The sequence below is a fragment of the Sinohyriopsis cumingii genome, chromosome 1, assembly GCF_028554795.1.
Source record: "Sinohyriopsis cumingii isolate HCF-2022 chromosome 1, ASM2855479v2, whole genome shotgun sequence".
In the NCBI taxonomy this organism is placed as follows: domain Eukaryota; kingdom Metazoa; phylum Mollusca; class Bivalvia; order Unionida; family Unionidae; genus Sinohyriopsis; species Sinohyriopsis cumingii.
This window is the reverse complement of record NC_142961.1, coordinates 168204560-168224991: the sequence shown is the minus strand read 5'-3', so window position 1 is coordinate 168224991 and position 20432 is coordinate 168204560. Positions and strand designations below refer to the sequence as shown.

The 20432-nt window shown below is 36.5% G+C and overlaps 1 protein-coding gene across 3 annotated transcripts in view; it reads right to left on the bottom strand.

Annotated features, from left to right (window-relative positions):
• Positions 1 to 6705: 6705 nt before the first annotated feature.
• Positions 6706 to 20432, bottom strand: part of LOC149808346 (uncharacterized) — a 48116-nt gene continuing 34389 nt past the window's right edge. For 2 of the 3 annotated variants that reach the window (XM_089975944.1, XM_089975950.1), the window contains exon 2: positions 6706 to 8968. In XM_089975944.1, coding sequence (XP_089832070.1) covers positions 8226 to 8894 — 669 coding nt within the window. In that variant the 5' untranslated portion in view covers positions 8895 to 8968 and the 3' untranslated portion in view covers positions 6706 to 8225. Of the gene's footprint in view, positions 8969 to 19438; positions 19727 to 20432 lie in introns of those variants that run through there. The other variant, XM_089975939.1, reaches the window with a different exon arrangement.

Here is a 20432-nt window from a genome sequence, read left to right as displayed (position 1 = left end):
CAAACATACTATGATATCACACAAAAGTAGGTGTGTTTATAAACACGCTACACTTACAAACAAGCATAATATCACACACAAGTATGAGTGTATATAGACACTCTATACCCGCATACATATAAATTGTAGTCTGCGGGAAATATAATGTTAAAACGTTTGCCTACAGTCCAAAACACACCTTTGCAATCTATCACATACCTCTACAATCTAGCACCCACTTTTTAATTAATATCCACTACCCCCATAATCCAGCACTCAATTTTTTATTACAATCCACCCCACCCCCTACTATTCAGCCTGAAGAGTTTGAATGTTTATACACACGTTATTCTTACAACAACAACAAAAAAAAACAAAGAAATTATTACAATTACACAAGAGGGGATGGAATAAACACAGTCTCATACACAAGCAAAAATTTGAATTCGTTGCCCCTCCACCGGAAATATAATCTTAAAATTTTGGAGATTGCTGTCTAGCACTCCCCATATACCATTAACACACCGTATGTAATAACCAATATCAAGTCATATACTATCCAATATCCAACATATACTATCCAACACACCATACGTACCAAATTACCTAATACACTATCCAGCACACCGCACGTACTGACCACCACCAAGTCATGTACTATCCAATGCTCTACATTATACCATCAACACGCTGTCACGAATTGTTTTGTTCATATGTCAACTCTATATGTAGGGACAAAAATGTACTCGGGTTTCGTTACCATGTACAACGTTAAATGAGAGTGGTTTATTTTTGTCCTTAACTATTTTAAAATACTGAGTTCGTTTACCTATTACTGTAGGAGCATAGTGCCCGCAGTGAGAGACCTGATTATCTTAAGCTCTCTGGCCTAGGATTTCATCATAACCAGGGTACTTATAGAGTAAACTGTTGTTTATTATCATAATGCAACGAGTCTATCAGGAAGCTGTCTGGTGTCTGAACAAAATAAAAAGCCTGTAAGGCACAATATATTACAGCGGGCATTTCCCAACCAACCTATTATTGACTGTGTATTGAAAAATACACACCTCAGTAACATTTAAGATTACCAAATAATCAGCTGTACAGGTAGGTGAAATATAAAATTCCATTCCTTTTTGGTATCTTTATTATGTGATAGAATTGTTTTTATATTCGATGTTTCAGAATTTATTATAAATTGTATAATGTCAATGTGTCTTTATTATTATATAACCATATTAGGCCAATTATCAGCCCGATTACAGCAATATATGGTTATTAAACACAAGCAATAACCTAACATAAGAGACTAAGAGAAGAGAGTGGTCCCCCTTTGTTACTTTCCTTAATCAGGCTCTACTTCTAGATGTCAACAATTCAGTCCAATAAATGGAGATTTAAGAACTTTTAACGTTTTGGGTCAACGTTCAGTTAGTTATAATGGCCTGCTATCAATATAGTTGATACTTTTTTCTGAATTTACTAAACTAGAACATCTGATGTTATGTCATTGTTCTCAAAATGAATTAGAAACCAAACAAAATGCTTTAGGACATAAGTGATAAAGTCACTCTGGCTTTGTGAGCGTATTATTCTCTTCTCAAAATTGCATATTACAACGAGCTGCTAAGTTAATGGGTAACAAACATTTTTCTGTCAACAGAGAGGTGGCATGATCTAAAATGGTACATAAAAAGTATAGATTTCAAATGAGAAGGTAAGATATGAATAGATTGATTTAATAAAATCAATTCACTCAAAACGCTGTTATTGCAACAGAGAAGCTATAGATCGGGGAACATGCAATAACCTAGCGCAATATACTAAGGGAAGCGCATCAGCTAGTCAAGAGTACAGTCACAATTTGCACACATCATATCTTCAGCTTGACAGTCAAACTTTGGTACACTACAAAGGCACATTTCAAACTTTGGCTTGCGCACTTCGTGTAAGGCTGAGTTCAGAACTGGAATGTGTTATATACATACAGTGGTCTAGAAAGTGTTATGCAAGATTTTACAGTATGAAAGCGGAATGTATATTTAATTGTTCTTTGTTTTTTTGTGGTGTACTTCTAATAAACAGTGATTTTGTTTATATTTGTTGTGCCTCTCTGCCTGTCTTTTTTCTATCTGTCTTTGGCTGTGATTATGCGTCGGACGTTACATCATATGGCTGATCCGACCCGTATTCTCCCGGCGCTCGTTTAATTTACCTGTGGAGTTCAGGAACTGGAACGGACGGATGCTACTACAGCTTCTTATAGGTGTCGGCTGACAACCATGGTAGAAAACAAGGTAAAAGCGTCGTCATTTTACCGGTTAGCTCTCGTTTAATAGCAACAAGTCATTCAGCATCCAAATATTCAATTACATACTTTTCAAATAAAGTGACGATGTTCCTAAAGATAAAATCTGGTGTCGTTTTTCAATCACGAACTATTTCAAAGTGCTCATGGGTTGGTATTAGTTCTGAAAATAGTATGCACATTTTTATTTGTTAGAGGACTTTGGTGTTTTTTGTTAGCTTTGGTTTATGGTATACGGATATTTTGAATATGCCTTTATTTCTTTTAGTAAAAGAGTACTATTGGACTGTCTTTATCATCTGTATACAACATGGCGGACTATAATAAAACAATGATGTATCCGGCATACACGACGCAAACAGAGCAGCGTGGTCGACAAAGATGGCCTGGTTAAACTACTCAGGGGATAGAATAGTCGGAATACTTTCAGCCTCTTTCCTTAAATGGGAAAATACAGAGCTTTTAGCGAGGTGAGGAGTTTGGTTGTGAAAATAAAACTGCACCTGTCAACAGAAGCCAATATCATGGGCAGGTAACTAGTAAAATCTCTTGCGTGATTCCCAGGTAAATCCTAATCAGCATACATATAATGTATGCCAATAGCTGCTATTCGAACCACCGCGGCTATTTACCAAACAAATATTAACCGGATATTATGGAATGCATAGAGCATAGAAGTATTGTTTTATTTGCAACTTCAGGGTCAATCCGAGTTAGTTCGAATAGATTACCAATTCTTTTCTTGCGAATACATTTACTACGAGCAAATTGTAAAACTTTTTGTAAATTACTGCGCCACATCTGAGACATATGTTTGTCTCGCAAGAATAGCCGATGTCGTCCGAATGGTAAAATTTTTGTATTCCGATTAGTTAGTTGTGAAGCGGAGTGCGTTGGAAGACTCGAAGTACAAATTCATGCTGCCATGTCAAACCTATGGAAACATGATATTAAAAATTTAATTTTCCTCAGTCCTGCAGAGAGCTAACGAAGGAGGGAACCATACAAGCGGGTGTTGTGCATCATGGGGAAAATACGTAGATTGCGTACTTTAATGAGATAGAGTATGCTAGATACCATCTGTGACACGAGTGCAGGAAATGTGACGCAGTGTGACGCAGGTGTCAGCGAATTCTCATTATTGAATATGGGGTACCGTTTACGAGTACTTCTTTTAGTTGCCGATTTAGGCTATCCCTTTAAGCCATGAGGAAGTTTAAGTGAGGGAGGAACATAGCATACGACTATGACCGGCGTTTACAAAAAAATGGAAATAAAGTTTTTCTTTTACTTTTTCTTTTTTGGAGACTAAACAACTCATTGCCGCGGCATCCGAGAGACATCAGGATAAGCATACCATCCATTTAGTTTGCCTGCAGACCCTGAATTTTTGTAATTGCATTGTAATAGATTGTAATAGCATATATGTTCTTGCATTTACTTGCGTAAAAAAAATAATTACACACGATGATATAACGTCTTTGTTAATAGTATTAATGTATATACTCTAACGAGAAATTGACATTACCACATATACTCGTTATGAGTCCAACTGCAAACTGCACAGACTCAGATCTGCCGTCGTATAATGCGCCGACAGATCTGGTTCTGCGCAGTTTGTTATGACTAATCCGAAGAACAAACAGCACAGACCCTGATCCACAGTTGCATCTTGATACGACAGAGTAGTATCTTTGTTGTTTGCAGTTTGACTCGATTTATCAGCGAGTACAGACGGCTAGCTGTGCAAAATAAGCATTCGCAACGAGCTTCTACTCTTAATACTAACAATACAAACTGAGAACCTCGATCATAGCCGATGTTCATTAATATTGACCGATATTCATAATGTACGTAATGGAGACGTCCTTCTCTTGATTGTTATAATCATAGATATAGGCCCCCAACTTGTGTGTCTTTGTAGGTATCGATAAATACTGTAAATTTTTTATTAATACTCTTATGCGCAATAGTGCTGGTAAATCTGAGTCAATATTGGTATCGATGATTGATCTCATTATATCGATAAATCGTTTTTATGTAGTTTCAGTAAAAGGACAAACAAGAAGGTAATTGTGTTGGTGGGCTGGCACAATGCACCAATCCTTCCTCCGTTTTTCCTCATAATCCTTTTACATACCAGAAAAAAGAGGTTGCAAGCGTTATATAGCATCTTAACATTATCTGTTCCATAAAAGTTCTTACGATGATTATTCATCTTCCACGTCGCATTTTTAAATTGCTTAAAAGACAACGACAATCATTCGCCATCTTTTGACGTTTACGATCAACCATTCTCGGATATCGTGATAAAGACAGAAACAATCATTCACCACCTTTGGAAGTTTACGATCAACCGTTCTGGGATATTTAATGAAATTGACCGAAGTGGAGCACTTCATTTATAATGATTTATTATGTTGTGGTAATACAATTGGTAAAACGTCGAACTCCAAAAGTCGAGTGTTTGATCATACCTGCATGGGTCCTTCTGGGACGGTTGCCTTGGTGCATGTCTTTTGGAAAAGCATTAGCTACCATTACATTAACATCATATTACCAATAGTGTGTTTAGATAAAACAATACACAGTTTTACTGAAGGTGTCCCGCATGACTATGATTTAACATCTATGAAAGAGTCAATAGTACTGACGTTTACAAGTCCAGCGCATTGGCCCAGGCAAAATAGTGGTATTACTTGTGTCATGTCCTTCTCCCGTTGTTGAAATTAACCAAGTTATAGCTCTAACTGCAACATAAAAGAATGATTTTCATGCAATCATAATGTCTTCCTAAAATATTGATTACCTAACTTGTGCATCGAGAACATTATTTGACATGTAGGCTATATCGATGGATAAACTGATTGTTCGATTATCGCGCCAGCCCTAGTGTGTACAAGTATACAGAACAGAGGCGTAGCTATGATATTTTGCGCCCGGGGACGAACTATAAAATTGGCGCTCCAACCCCCTCCCCGTTTAATCACATTTTTAAATATTACCCTTGTTTACTTATTATAATGTAACGCTTTAAGCCTCATTTTGGCGCCCCTGTACCTTGGCGCCCGGGGACATATGTACCCCCTGCCCCCCCCCCCCAGCTACGCCTCTGATACAGAAGCATATGTTCGAGAAAATATCAACTCTTGTTGGTTTGTCTTTTCCTTTGATGGAAGTATGGAAGAGGTATTCGTGTGAGTGTATGTCACTTTTTACAGTCTTTGGGTAAAGAATAATACTTTCTTTTAAGTGTCATGTGTCTGCCTGCCTGTCTCTTTCTCCACCCTTCCGTCTGCCTGTGACGTACGTCCTAACGTCTGGCTATCAATAGTTCTTTGACACGTACTTCAGAACTGCATCCTCTCATGCACTCTGTTTCTACTTAAAGCTATATTTGCCTTTGATCTACTTGCAATGTCAAATACACTAATAGCTCATGACACGTGTCCGTGAATAACCATATAATAAAAGGCACCGGTGACGTCTTTGTACTAGTTAGCTCTCGCCTAATTGCACCAAGTCACGGTGCCTTGAGATGGTGGAAAGAGATTGTATAGTTATTTTTAGATATCTTCTTTAAAATCCCATTCTAACACCATTTTTATGACCAGAAGTTACCAAAAATATTCCAAGATACTAAATCTTTATTTCATGTGCTATTTTACTGATGAAAGCATAAGATTTGTTTATTGTTCGTTGGAATTTTATTGTTGGAAATGAAACTCGTGCTCAGATATTGAAATATTACAAGTACTATTGACATTCTATGGGCTCCATATTTTCATTTCACTTGTTTGCTTAGAAGATGCTGACGTCTTTATTGGCGGGGCCCCGAGTGACCGAGTGGTCTAAAGCGCTCTTCGTTACGGATCACTGCCATCTCACCTCTGTCTGCGGCGGTTCGAGTCTAAGATTTAGCCAATGTGGGTATGTGAGAAAGCTTGCCAGTAGCTTCTCGTGGGTCGGTGGTTTATTCCAGGGTTTTCTCGGGTTCTTCCTCCACCATTAATACTGGCCGCCATGTATAGCCTATCGTGTGCTGCAAAATGGCGTTAAACCCCACAACAACAACAACGACGACGTCTTTATTGCAAACTTGTGATTTTCAATTTTCAAGATAATAACGTTTTTTTTGAAACTATTCTCCGCAATAGAATTCATGAGTTTGTAATCTGTATAACAGAAAAAAAAAGCATTTAACTCGACAGTGTTGTCATTATGAAGGTGTAACTGAAGTTTGAAGGATGTTAAATGTGGAACAGTGTATGTGCCTTAAAGCAAATGCATGTATGTATGTATATATGTATGTATGTAGTATTCCCGCTTGCATGTCATGAAAGTTCAAATGCTCATCAATACTGAGGGAAAAAACTGTTGGTTTTGATAATAACAATAATAAAATACAAGAAACATATCGCTCCATGTTTGTTTATTGCGTCAGAAAAATAATAAAGACTACATTTTAAGTGCTAGATTCGAACCAGATCTCGAAGACATTTCCAAAGGACACCCAACCTATCATAGTTTTTATATCTCACCCCAAGGACTGTAATAAATATAAGACCGTCTATCCTCGCTTAGAAGTTAATTCCAAATGCAAACACCATGATGCACCGGTAAATCAGGATCTATGTCATTTTTTCTACTGGTTAATACTAGCAAACTGCATAGGCCCTGATCTGCTGGAGCATACTGCGCCGGCAGACCAGAGTCAATGCGGTTTGCAATTAGAACTGAATTATAAACGAGTATGTACGGTATTACGAAAGATTATAGATATATGATTACCTTGCTTACTAATAAATTTTGTTGCCTAAAGACAAAAAAAGATATAAGTGAGTAGAAATTGATAATTAAAACTTGCCTATATATGGACAAAAAATCATATAAGTTCTGGACATTCAAAGTGTTTATGACAATGCAACAGGTCAAAGGTGTAGATTTAGCATTTTGATGACCACACGAATTTCTCTTGAAATACTGGTATTCTGCATTGTCTAGCATAGTATCCTGTGTCTACAATTTTGAAAGTTAATAATTCTTCAAACTTTCTTAATTATAGTATATTAGGTTAAGTTTTATTAAAGTAGTTAAATCAGATTTTTTCTATGCCGTCTTTTAAAAAAAAATAAACGTTAAACAATGTCCGTTCTCATTTCCTTGTTTCTTTGAAGTATTAGCTCAACTGCTCTTCCGACCGTTTTAAAGTATGACCGTGGTAATATGAATGGTTATTGTATGATTCGTTTAGTGTTTATTAGTTCTTTACTCCCATAGAAATGTCATATATTCCAATAGACGTCAAAGAGTAAACATGGCATGCATAAAATAAAACATGGACATTCAAGAAAGGTTATAACGGTGGGATTGTTGAATTTAAATACTATGCATGTATATAATATAAAATTATATGAACTGTTATATTCATCGCTCTTGTAATTTCTTCATACACATTTTACTAGATGTGGAATATACAAAATCCATAACTGGTTGTACAGGTTTTCTCTATGCACGAAAATATTTCTTGGACACTGAACATACTAAAAATCTGAAGTTCATTTCTGGGCTACTTAAAATGGGACGGGGTGGGGTGGGTTCGACTGATAATGACGTAATAACAAGAAAATTAAGTTAACTTGAGCTATATAGCCAAAGAATATACAAGTCTATAGAGGGTGTAGAATGTATAAATTATCTACTTGCGCCCCTGTCGAATCATGAACGTATATGCGGAGGCTACTTGTAAAAAGGTTCTGGCCATGCATTGGAACGATATACAACGACCAAATAAGTACTCTTTCACATCTAACACGTTCGTGTCTGTTATCTTATATCGTAAAGTTACATTTTTAATATGAAAAAAGAAAGTCGTAAGCACCATTATTCAGAAATGTCGTGTATAATGGCAATAACACAATAATGGGCACATGGATCAGGCTGGGTCAATATAGTCCACAGTTTCTTGGTAGAATTCTCTCCTATCGGTTGGGGTGGGGGTGTGGCTTGGTGAGGGGGCTGAAGGCCTATCTGGAAGATCCTCCATGGGCAGGGGAGGGAGATGGCGCTTAACGCGTCCGTTTTTGCCTTCTTGCCGTCCTTTATTTTGTATGAAACTATGTTGTTTGGATAGGAAAGACTTAGATCGCTGAGGCATATTCAGTCCGACGTTAGGTAAAGATCTTGCGAGAATCTCGTGGTCTTTTGTCGTCATGCGTAAGCGCGGACAATTTAGCATGTCCCGAATGAAGGGATCATTCCTAGGATTTTTGCTTCTATCAATATAAGCAACTTCATTGTCTAATATTTCGTCCTCACTTTCGTTCGAATCTGGTCCTCTATCCACGAAACCCGAATCGTGTGTCCCACTCCCATTGTTCAAAGAATATTTTCCTATTCCTGGCAAAGGGGTTTTCTTATGCAGTTGTAGTAATGTTGGTTGTCTTTCAAACTGATATTCTCTGACGAAACGTATGATTTCGTCTGTATTAACATCCTGTCGTCTTTGCCTGAGGCTTTGATATCTTGAAACTTGCCTGGAAAGTTTGGGAGACATGGCAGGGGTTGGCTGTGAAGTGACGTCATCGTTTTCGTAGGGTCGCATTGTGTTAAGATTGATGTCAAGACTTTTGCAACAGTTTTTCTGGCGTTTTACTTTCACATCGAAAAAACAATGACCTGTAAAAGATAAAGAAGATATTGTACAAGCTGAAGCATCAGGGACTGCATAATTGTGCGCAATTGAAAAATATAAAAATTAATTAATTAATTAACAATAATAATAATAATAATAATAATAATAATAGTGTGTGTGTGTGTGTGTGTGTGTGTGTGATTAGGATTTTTAACGTAGCTTTAACAATTTTTCAGTCATACTGCTACGATGTCTGCAGTGTGGCAGTTTATAGTGATGTCTAGCAGTGGGGCATCAAGCTGCAGACATGTAGCATGATGTCCCACTCAGTCACATTATCCTGACACCAGGCCGACCAGTCCTAACACTAACCTCTTAATGCTGAGCGGCTAGCGAGGCAGCTGTGAGTACCATTTTTGTAAGTCTTTGCTATGACTCGGCAGGGTTCGAACCTACGACCTCCCACTTCCGAGGCGGACGCTCAATAATAATAATAATAATAATAATAAATTGCAAGAACCACCTAAAGTCGCCAGTCAGCTTATTTAGTTAACAAATATTATAAAAAGGAAAACGCACATTACAAAAGAAAAAAAAGCATAAATACTTTTCAGAGAGAGAGAGAGAGAGAGAGAGATTTAGCTTTAAGAAACAATGCGCTTGAAATTAAAATAAATATTTTATGCGGAGATTAATCTTTTTGCAGTACAGTTGCTATCAACAGTCACAGTGGTGGGTATGTACTGCAGTGTATTGGCCAGACTGTGGCACCACGTAGCAACTTGGCTTGTGGATTCGCTCACCATGCGTTCGTGTGCACTGGCACAAATCATGCACGTGTTGTAATTTAAGGGCAAAGTCATGGTGTGTAATAGGCTTTGACCTATGTTAATAAGCTCAGTCCCAAAATGCCGTCATGATACTATTGTTACTGTAAAGTACAGGTAGTGCAATTAAAATATTCGAACAGAATCTTTTGAACAAAGAAAAGCTAGCGCTTCGACACAAAAGACTAGTTTAAACATTAGCTCTTGCTGCAAACAGTCAACTTCTAATCGACCTTCAGAAAGTTACAATAAAATCAGTTCACTCTACGTAAGGGGAAAGGCGATTTAATTTCAATAAACACAAAGTAGAAGAAACCTAACGCCAGAAACAAACAATCCACAAGACGTTGAAAGGCAAACGTATGGGCTGAGGAGGCATGCAAGGCTGATATATCAATTAATACTTAAAAAAAGTTACCAAATAATAGCTAAACTGAACGGCTTCATTTGGGTACCCCCTCCTACCCCAGTGTCCCATTCTCTGCTCCCAACTCAACGCAATCTAGATGTTAAACATAAACAGCAGACATTGTACATCTCATCTGCCCGTTAATATGTCCACACACACACACACACACACACACACACACACACACACACACATCCGTAACTTTTGGCATATTATGAAGTAAATCAGTATTCTACTTTCTTTCCGCGGCAATTCAATAACAGGAATATGGATATATGAAAATGTTTGGAAAAAGAATGCAGTTACAAATCTAATTAGATACTGATTAATCAAAGTGCCAACAAATTGAGAGATTATTGTCCAGCATTTATCTACATTGATTAAATTCAAATTTGAGTTATACTTGATATTATTTCTCCCATTAAAAGAGTCCCCATTTATAATATAATGGTTTAATAAAAGAAAGACTTTTACGAACATTTTTGGAACTGAAAGCAAGAAGTGCTCTATATTTTCTTTAATAACACCGTTTTCCCATTAATATGTCAATGCTTTAATACATCTATTATGTTTTACCGACTAACCGTATGAAATATTATCATTCGACGATGTCTCGAAAGTAAACAACGTTCCGTTATCTCAGAACTGCAACACGGTTATGTAATTATAAGTAGTCCCGCAGTGCCCATTACTTGCGACGAGTTTGCCAATAAATAGAAAGTTTATTTTTCGTAACCGATATTTTATTCGACGTAATGCAGAGCTTTTCCTGTTCACGGTTATAGTTTGATAACATTGTTTCGATTTGAAATAGCGTTCAATTGCACTAGAATTGAAATATCGTGGTGTCATTGCCAGTAAACAAAGAAAATGATTAATCCTTGATCGATGGAAGTATGTAACGAAAACGATTTATCGTAGATCGATGGAAGGAAGGAGGATCATATGATATACAGTTAGTCAAAGACTCAGAGTGAAACATGGATGGATAGAGAAATATTCTTATCCGTTATATACACACAGAGTTTCGTATGCACTTGCCTTCGTTATCTTTCCCTAACCAAACCTTAGTACTCGGGGCCAAATTTTACCGTTTTAGCAATCATTTGCTATTAAGCTTTTGATCCCCTAATGTATACAAAACATGTTACAACTATCTCCAAAGTTCAAAAAGTAGAAATTAAATCGCAAATAGGCAGCTTTTAACACAAAAAGCTTTAACCTATGGGCACAGGATGTTCAAAACCCAGGAGATGGCATGCATTTGCCAAGCTGGGATTTGCATTATTGCATTATTTTGTTTGTATAAAGAATTCACAGCAATAGGGTATTATCTAGAATTAGATTTTGCCCTTAACGAAACGCCACAATGGAGCCTTTTATTTGCATATGCCATTTTCTCGCCGCTTTTAAGTCAATAAGTAAAGATACGTTAAATACGATATGTATCACTTGTACCCATTTAACCATTGCATTTCCAAATACATGCAGTGGTTGCCTAACATATGTTTCTTATGCTTGAGTTCTCATTCAGGGAGCCCTTTTAAATTACTTTTTGTATTTTTTCTCGATGTACTTCAGAAAAATGCACTTGGCGGAAGACAACGTGCATGGCTGCAAAATGTGAATACCGGAAGAATATCGGTTCAACCCTTTCCCTAAAATCGTGCATATCATTATCTTCCACCTCTTCCATTCCTTTACCCCCTTTCAAACGTTCAACTTTTCAAATAGTACAGAACTTTAAAATATATTTTAATAGTAGTGTTATACCAGCGTCTTTGTGTTTTTATTTCTGTCTATCTGCATGTCTCCTTAATATTCGGGAATAATGTCAGACTGATGAATAAAAAGCAAGATACATAATTGTATGAGTATTGCACGCTTGCATCTGTCAGTCAATCGCAACACTATGCTGGCAAATAGGTAGACACATGTGAGCCTCTCAACATTTTACACATAGGAAACTGTTGAAACAGGATTTAATTTTTTTTAAAATAGTACTTCGGGCATCTGTCACTGGTGTCTTTTGGGATTAAAGTGTCCACTGATACACGAGTCCAAAGAGCATTTCAGGTGCTCAGTAGACAGAAAAAGCTGACAAGGTGACAATCTTGATACAAATACATGGCACCCAAAACAGACCAGTTCGCAAGAAGCACTACTCGGTGAGAACAACTGAAATCAGAATTGCCATGTTTATATAATATGAGGCGGTCTAAGTAAGCTCGGGATTATCGTCTGACAGTATATATACATATCTGATGACAGTGAAAATGTTGTCCTTGTGACAAGGTTATCTATTCACCGTGGTGTAATATAAATTTATTCCAATTTATTCATATTATCTTCACGAGTACGTTGCCGTCTTTTTTTACAAGGTAATCAACACAGTTTGTATACATTTATTATTTCACTTTTGCTGAACACACACACACACACACACACACACACACACACACATACACACACACACACACACACACACACACACATATATATATATATATATATATATATATATATATATATATATATATATATATATATATATATATATATATATATATAATAAGTTCCAATTGTAACTGAAATGTCTCAAAAACCTTTTGTTTATTTCTCAGTCTCTATGTATTTCTGCAACCATTCTCTCAAAAAAGTATCACAGATATGAAAGATCAGTTGTGAAAAAAAATTTTAAATATATTTTAGCAGAAAGAACAGATCCACTCAGTCAGGTGTGTATCAGATGTCAATACAAGTAGAAATAAATCTGGTCCATAAGTATTAATACCGCATGCACTTTTCCTCTCAATATGGTATGCAAAGGATCAGACAATAATACAACCAGTTGCAAATGAAATTTATTACGGTATTGTCCTCTGATAATTTGTCCTTTGAGATTTCTCAAGGAACTATTTTATGGAGTAAAGTGCTCATAGAATTGAAATTCCAACATTTGAAAATGAACCACTTATGGCAATGAGTATCTTACAAAACTCACCATTCAACAGGCATGTTTAAAAGGGATACTTTTTTTCAACCCGGAAAAGCAGTAGCTAAGGAAGAATTCTGCCAACACTACCCACCCACCGCAGAACGTAATGGTATGGCCCCTCAGAATAAACATTGATAGGAAGTTTGTGACACACCGGGCCTGCCTCCCACCCCAGTTGTTGCAGGGGTTGCTTGGGTGGTTAATTCCCACAGTGCAATGGTTCATACGCGTAAGAATATATATATATATATATATATATATATATATATATATATATATATATATATATATATATATATATATATGCAAATATACTGACAACGAACAGTACAAAACAGGTATCTAGCTAGCATGAGCGCTTTCTACTCTTTAATGAGTCTTTTTCAAAGGCAAATACAAAACATAGACAAGACAAACAAATTAAACAGAAAAACGGTTATGTTTGCGAAACTTTACATGGCTGTTTCTACAGGAATTCAACCTTTTAACTTTATTGTGTTTCAGCTAGTTTATTTCAGCTTGTTGCTGATACTGGACAATATTTGTATTGACCTAGAAATTGATGAGCCTTAACGACATCTATAATTTTATGTAAATTTATGTAAGCGCAAATTATATCCCGGATATTTCATTGTTATTGTAGTCATAGGCTATTAAGCAAGTTAAGAGAATTATTTAAAAGAAAGTGTGTCGGCTGCAAAAGATAATTGCATGTGTGCATGGTTGTCCTTTTCAAGTCTTTTTGTTTAAACCGCTTGGTTTCAAAGTTCTAAGGATGCGTATCCAGTAAGATTCCTTTTCTCTCCTGGTTTGGGGACTCCAGTTGGAGTTGTGAGCAATTGCAATAATAGTTATATCACTTAAAGTGTGGCCAGGGGAGAAGAAGTGTTCTGCGACCGGGCTTCTGTATAGCTTTTTTGTCATCCAATCAGATCTATGAAGGTTGATCCTTTTGTGCAGCTTTTGAGTTTCTCCGACATACTGAAGGCTACAGATCTTACATGTGATGAGATAAATGACATTCTCTGTTTTGCACGTTTTGTTTGGACCATGCATGTTTGATTTTTCTCTAGTCACTGTGCTAGAAAATGTTCTGGTCTATATCATATGTTGACAGGTTTTGGACCTTTTATCGCCACTTTGGCCAGATTGACTAGGGTGGTCTTGATTAGTGATTGGCATTAGCTTCGCCCGGACTAGGATGTCCTTGAGGTTTTTTGGTCTCCGGTTGGCGACTACATGTTTGTTAGGGAGGATTAACGAATTAACTTAAGTGCGTCCGACGATTCCACGATGGGCCAGTGTTTCCCAGTGATTTTACCTACTTTGGGGTTGTCTGGATGGTAGGTCAGGATAAATAGTATCCTATCAGCCTTTTCCTTTTTTCCAGACTTTAGCAGGTCATCGCAGTTTGTTTGTTTATCTTTTTGGGTTGCCTCCGTAATCAGGTCTTTGTCTTAGCCTCGGTAAATTAAATGTTTAGATAGCTCTTCAGACCTTTTTAGGAATGTTTCATCGTCGGAGCAAATTCTGCGTATCCTCAGTGCCTGGCTATATAGGATGTTCCCAATGCAGTGTTTTGGAATGTAGGTGATTGGGAGGAGATACTGGTGTTAGTCGGTTGGTTTGGAGTAGATGTCTGTCTGGAGTTTGTTTTCTACTAGTCTGGTTGTTGTGTCCAGGAAGATGTGGTTTGAGTTGGAGACTTCTGCCGTGAATTTTATTGAGGGATGGAGTTGTTTGCCTCTGATACGAAATCATCCAGACTTTCTCTTCCATGTTGCCACTTCATTTCTATATCATTGATAAAGCGTACCCACTGGTATGGTATACGTTCAACCGATGCTAAAAGTTGACCCTCCAGTTTTCCCATAAAAATATTAGCGTACGAAGGGGCCATTTTTGTACCCATTGTGGTTCCATTAATTTTTAGGTAGTTTTCTTCATTAAATTCAAAGTTATTGAGTTTTAGGACCATCTCCAGGAGTTGGACTAGAAAGTGATTGGGTGGATTGTCTTCAGTTCTTGTTTCCCATGCTTCTCTACATGTCTGTATCCCTTCTTTGTGCGGTATGTTAGTATAAAAAGATGTGACGTCTAAGGAAACAAGTAATGTATCTGGCAGTAATGGTTCGCTTGCTTTGCTTTTTATGAAGTAATATGTCGTGGCTGGAATATATAATGGTAATTTGTGGACATGTGGTCTCATGAAATGATCCAAATATTCTGATATCCTTTTATCTTAATCAATCCTTGATACATGTGATCCCTTGCTAGTAGCAGATGATGTTTTGGCAAAACAACAGGATTTCTTCGATTTTCTTCATTGTCTTACTCCTTTGTGTGAGGCAGGGAGTTTTCATGAGTGAGAATACTTTATGATAAGAAAGGAACATACAGTTGCAAGACAACATAATAAGCTAGAGTCCTAATATATCTTTCAGAATAGTAATTCATTGCTTCTATACTATCGTGAACAAATAACTTACATAGTCCGTGACTTCAGGAAATCTATGGCTAAAGCTTCTATAACGCGACAGTATTCACGTTCACTGCTCTTTATAAAAAAAAAAATCTGCTTAGAATTTCAAAGTGCCTTTATAAATTTTGAAGTAATTATGATATAAGGCATAATTTCAACATTTCAAAATACTAGGAGAATAGCAAGCCTTATGTTAAAAGACTACTGTTGTAATGCATATGACTGAGACAATGACTATGTAAAATAACTTTGATAAAACTGGCGTCGTCACGCTAACAATATAAAAGGTGTTCTTACGGACTCATGCCCATATACAGATCTTTCTTCCATAAGTATGAGACACCGCAGGGATTAACTGTAAACAAAACATACATTGACCTTTTGGCCAGTGTCTTTAAGGTAAACGTCGTGCGTATCCAACGGACATAACCTTTCGTTTGGAAGGTCAGGTATTTTTGTTGGAAAAAAAGATAACTACTTGAACTTCACTAATTTCTGAAAGTAAAAATGGGACCAAGTACGCGTAAAATTTAGACCCGGTCATTAGCCATATGACCTGCTGATGGGCATGAGCCTACATTGACCATAACACAGTACAAACGAAATCCATTAATACAAGTCAATGAACCTGGGATCGAGTCATCCACTAACCGTGTATCAACAATACTGTAACTATATGTATGTATTTATGCATCCCCATCTATCCAGTTTAAGTTTTCCAACTTAAGGTTTATTGCTCTGTGTGTTCTATCATCCATATTTAGGCTGGCAAGTAGATGGGAAGGTAGGTAGGTAATAACAGGTAAATAGCTCCGTTGAAAGGTAACTTTCAGCATAAAATATTCGTGTTGTACGTTTTTCTTATTAAACGGTACTATTGTCGATCGTTTGAGTGACATTCAAATTTTGTACTCCCTTTTTGTAGTCAGATGTAACTAAACCAAAAACCCAAATGTGCTTAAGAATCGTGATTGACTTAGATAGCAGGAATCAAATTTAATCACAAACTCTGACCTTTTAGTGTCGCAAGACAGGATTGTCATACTGGGTTTCAGTTGGTAAATGCACAGATTTGAAGATCATTACACCAAACTGAATGTATCGAGTGTATATTTTTGATCAGAAGAACGCCATTATTTCGCTTTCAGGAATTTCTCTCAACATTTACAAGAGGGACTGAAATTAATGTTGTCAAGTTTACCTTCAATCACGAACAATATAATATAAGACGTATTTTAATTTCTAACATTTCTGCTCGGCTTTTGCCTGTAGTCTTATCTAGACTTTTCGCGTGCAAAACGACGATGACGACGATTACGATGGTATGATGATAATAATATTAATGTATTTATTTTAATTGGATAACATATTCAGCATTAAAAGATAATAGTTCCTTTGGTCATAACAACATTAATATATAACCGCTCGGGTGGTCGAAGTAGTTAGAGCGACTGCTCGGATGCGGGAGGTAGCGAATTCGAACCCCGGCTGAGTCATACAAAAGGTAGCAAAAATAAAAACGGTACCAGCAGATGCATCGCTTGGTTCTTAGCATTAAGAGGTTAGTGCTAGGAATGGTCAGCCTGGTGTCAGGATAATGTGACTTGCAAGGACATGATGCTACACGTCTAAGGCCCAGTACTAGATAGACATCAATACATAAGCAGACACACTGCAGACATCGTAGCGATATGACCGAAAAATTGTTGTATCTTCGTTAAAATTTCAACACACACACACACACACACACACACACACACACACACACACACATATATATATTTTAAAATATCCGATTAAAATGAGGTAAATTAGCAATCTTCATCATCATCATCATCATCATCCTTCTTGTTCTTGTTCTTATTATTATTGTTATTATTATTATTATTATTATTATTATTATTATTATTATTATTAGTATTATTATTATTAAAGAAGATACATTTTATTATGCAATTCTTTATATTTATAGTTTATGAACCTAACTTTTAATCAAGTTATGCAGTGTTGTGCTGAACTCCCTCGAAACCCTAACACATACAAACAATAAATACATACAGTTTGTATGGGGGAGATGTTTCTAACCTGAAGCCTTCATATGAATTCTAAATGCAAAAAAAAAAAAATTTCAATGCACTAATACTACTACTACTACTACTACTACTACTACTACTACTACTACTACTACTATTAATAATAATAATAATAATAATAACGACTGTCCTTGTGGCGTAAGTGGTTACAACGTCTGCTTCGGATGCGTGAGGTCGCGGGTTCAAACCCCGGCCGAGTCATACCAAAGATATAAAAATGGTTCCTGCAACTGCCTTGCTTGGCGCTCAGCATTGAGAGGTTAGTATTAAGACTTGCTGGCCTGGTGTCATGTGACTTGGTGGGACATGATGCTATGTCTGCGGCATGATGCCCCGATGCTAAAACATCACTATGAACTGCTACACTGCAGGCATCGTAGCGATATGACTGAAAACAATTGCTATATCTAAGTTAAATTCTCTCTCTCTCTCTCTCTCTCTCTCTCTCACACACACACACACACACACACGCACACACACACACACACACTAACACTACTACTGCTGCTACTACTACTACTGCTATTACTGATAATAATAATAATAACAAAAGCAACCAACACAAAAGGTCAAGGTCCTTACTTCATAAGGAAAAACCCAATAATCCTTTGTATCTAATCAAATATAAAATGTAGGATCGAAACGTTGATATATAGTACACAACTGGGGGCGCTTTATAAATGGATATACACCCTTGGTTATACACTAGAGAGGAACTTGATTGTCTCTTTGCATGCTATCTTTTTCAAATCAAGGTGAAATTATCTTCATCAGATACTGCAAAACTGTTATATTATGCGAGTTATACAATCAATAGGCAAAGAAACAGGAAACATCAGAATCAATAATATCATGAATCTGTCGAGGACGCACATGAATAATAAATTCCGACCATATATTGCTTCTGAACAACGATCATTCACCTTGTACAGGAGATATTCTTGTGACTAGAAACTCTTACTGACGCACGTACGCATAGTGACTTAATTATCATATCATCTTGAATCTTTCAACTTATCTAATTTTTTCTCCTCTATTATCCCTCTGTAATTTCTGTCAGGTGGACAAATGCTTATTCATATATATTCAACGGGGTATAACTTCGAACTTAGGAGTTCACATGGTGCGGTGTAGAGAAATTTACTTACATATCGTATTTTAGGTATGTATGTCTAGCTGTCTGTCTGTGTGATGTTATTCAGCATATAATATATATCCTGCAAGACGAACTCGAAACGTCATTTGCTATCCAAGTATCACATAATTTGTCAAATTGTGTGCAACCTTGCCAATATTTTTATTTTGAAAAAATAGAGTTATTTACTCCAGTAGATATAGGAATATAAAATCCTCCTTTACGCATTTACTGTCGCAAATACATACATACATACATACATAACTGCCTAAGGATACTTGCATGTTATTGCTTTCTAATTTACACTAACAGATGAATTCACCACCCACCCACCCATTTTGTCCATCGTTCTATGCTTACATTTCCAACTGTTTTCCAAATATGTACGTGTCAGTTATAAGAAAGACTGTTACAGGAAGAGATCAGAACGGGGATGGCTTTTTCAATTTTTCAATTAATTTTTCAAATAAAGTTTTGAGTCTTACACTATAGGTAAATGTAGATGATTGGAGGAAATGACAGGAGAGAGAGAGAGAGAGAGAGAGAGAGAGAGAGAGAGAGAGAGAGTACCTTTTTATCCCATGTATGAACTCTGGAATTTAAACTATTTAAAGTCGGAAATAAACAGTAACGAGTTAAAGAGTATTCATTACTGAGTCCAGTATTTAGTTCTTTTCAAAGTCTAAACTCGAAAGCAGTGCTTTTACGTCGCAATAAAAGGAGAATGTATTTCGTGGCTTCTGTACATTCGTTTCTCGACAGTGTGTTTTTCGTCCCTGCACCTTGCACCGTGGAATAAAGTAAAAGTGCTACAACGTATTTCAGATGACACATCGTGTCATTTATTTATGGACCAATCCGGTCGATATATTAGTAATTTTGCCCAACAGACGTTCGCCACCCAGTTAGACGTCATTTAGGACTAGCTAAAACACGATTTCGGACAGTTTTATTTCAATTTGCGTGCTTGCAGAAAGGTTGTCTTCATTTTGCATCCAGTCGACAAGCAATGATTCAATTCACTGAAACGTAACATCACATGAATAAAAGATGATGTTTAATGTAGTGTCCTTGAATTATTTACCATTACAGATAACATTATCATATCCATTTTCACCAAACATTTACTTACATGAGCTATGCATATTAATTTACATCACAAGTCCGAAAGTTTGACGGGTTCCTCGTAAATAAGAACCAATGAATACAACACTGTAAGTTATCACTGGTTAATTGTGATAATTTTGGTGGCGTTTTAGTGAATTTTAGTCTTTGCCAATTTTGTCGAATAATGGTAAGTGTAATATTTTCTTGCGTAAATTAGTCAATTATTTAATTTCATGTAATCTCCTTTGGATTGAAATGATCCGAGTTTTTCTTTGAAGTGTGAAAATGAATTCACACTATTAGAAGTCATTTAGTACATACGTACTTTAATTTTTTAACTTTTTAAATCCAATTACACTGCACCTATGTACATAATCACACACACCCATATATATCATATCATATCATATATCACACGCCAACATTGGATTTGTAAAAGCACCAGGCAAAAGTTTCA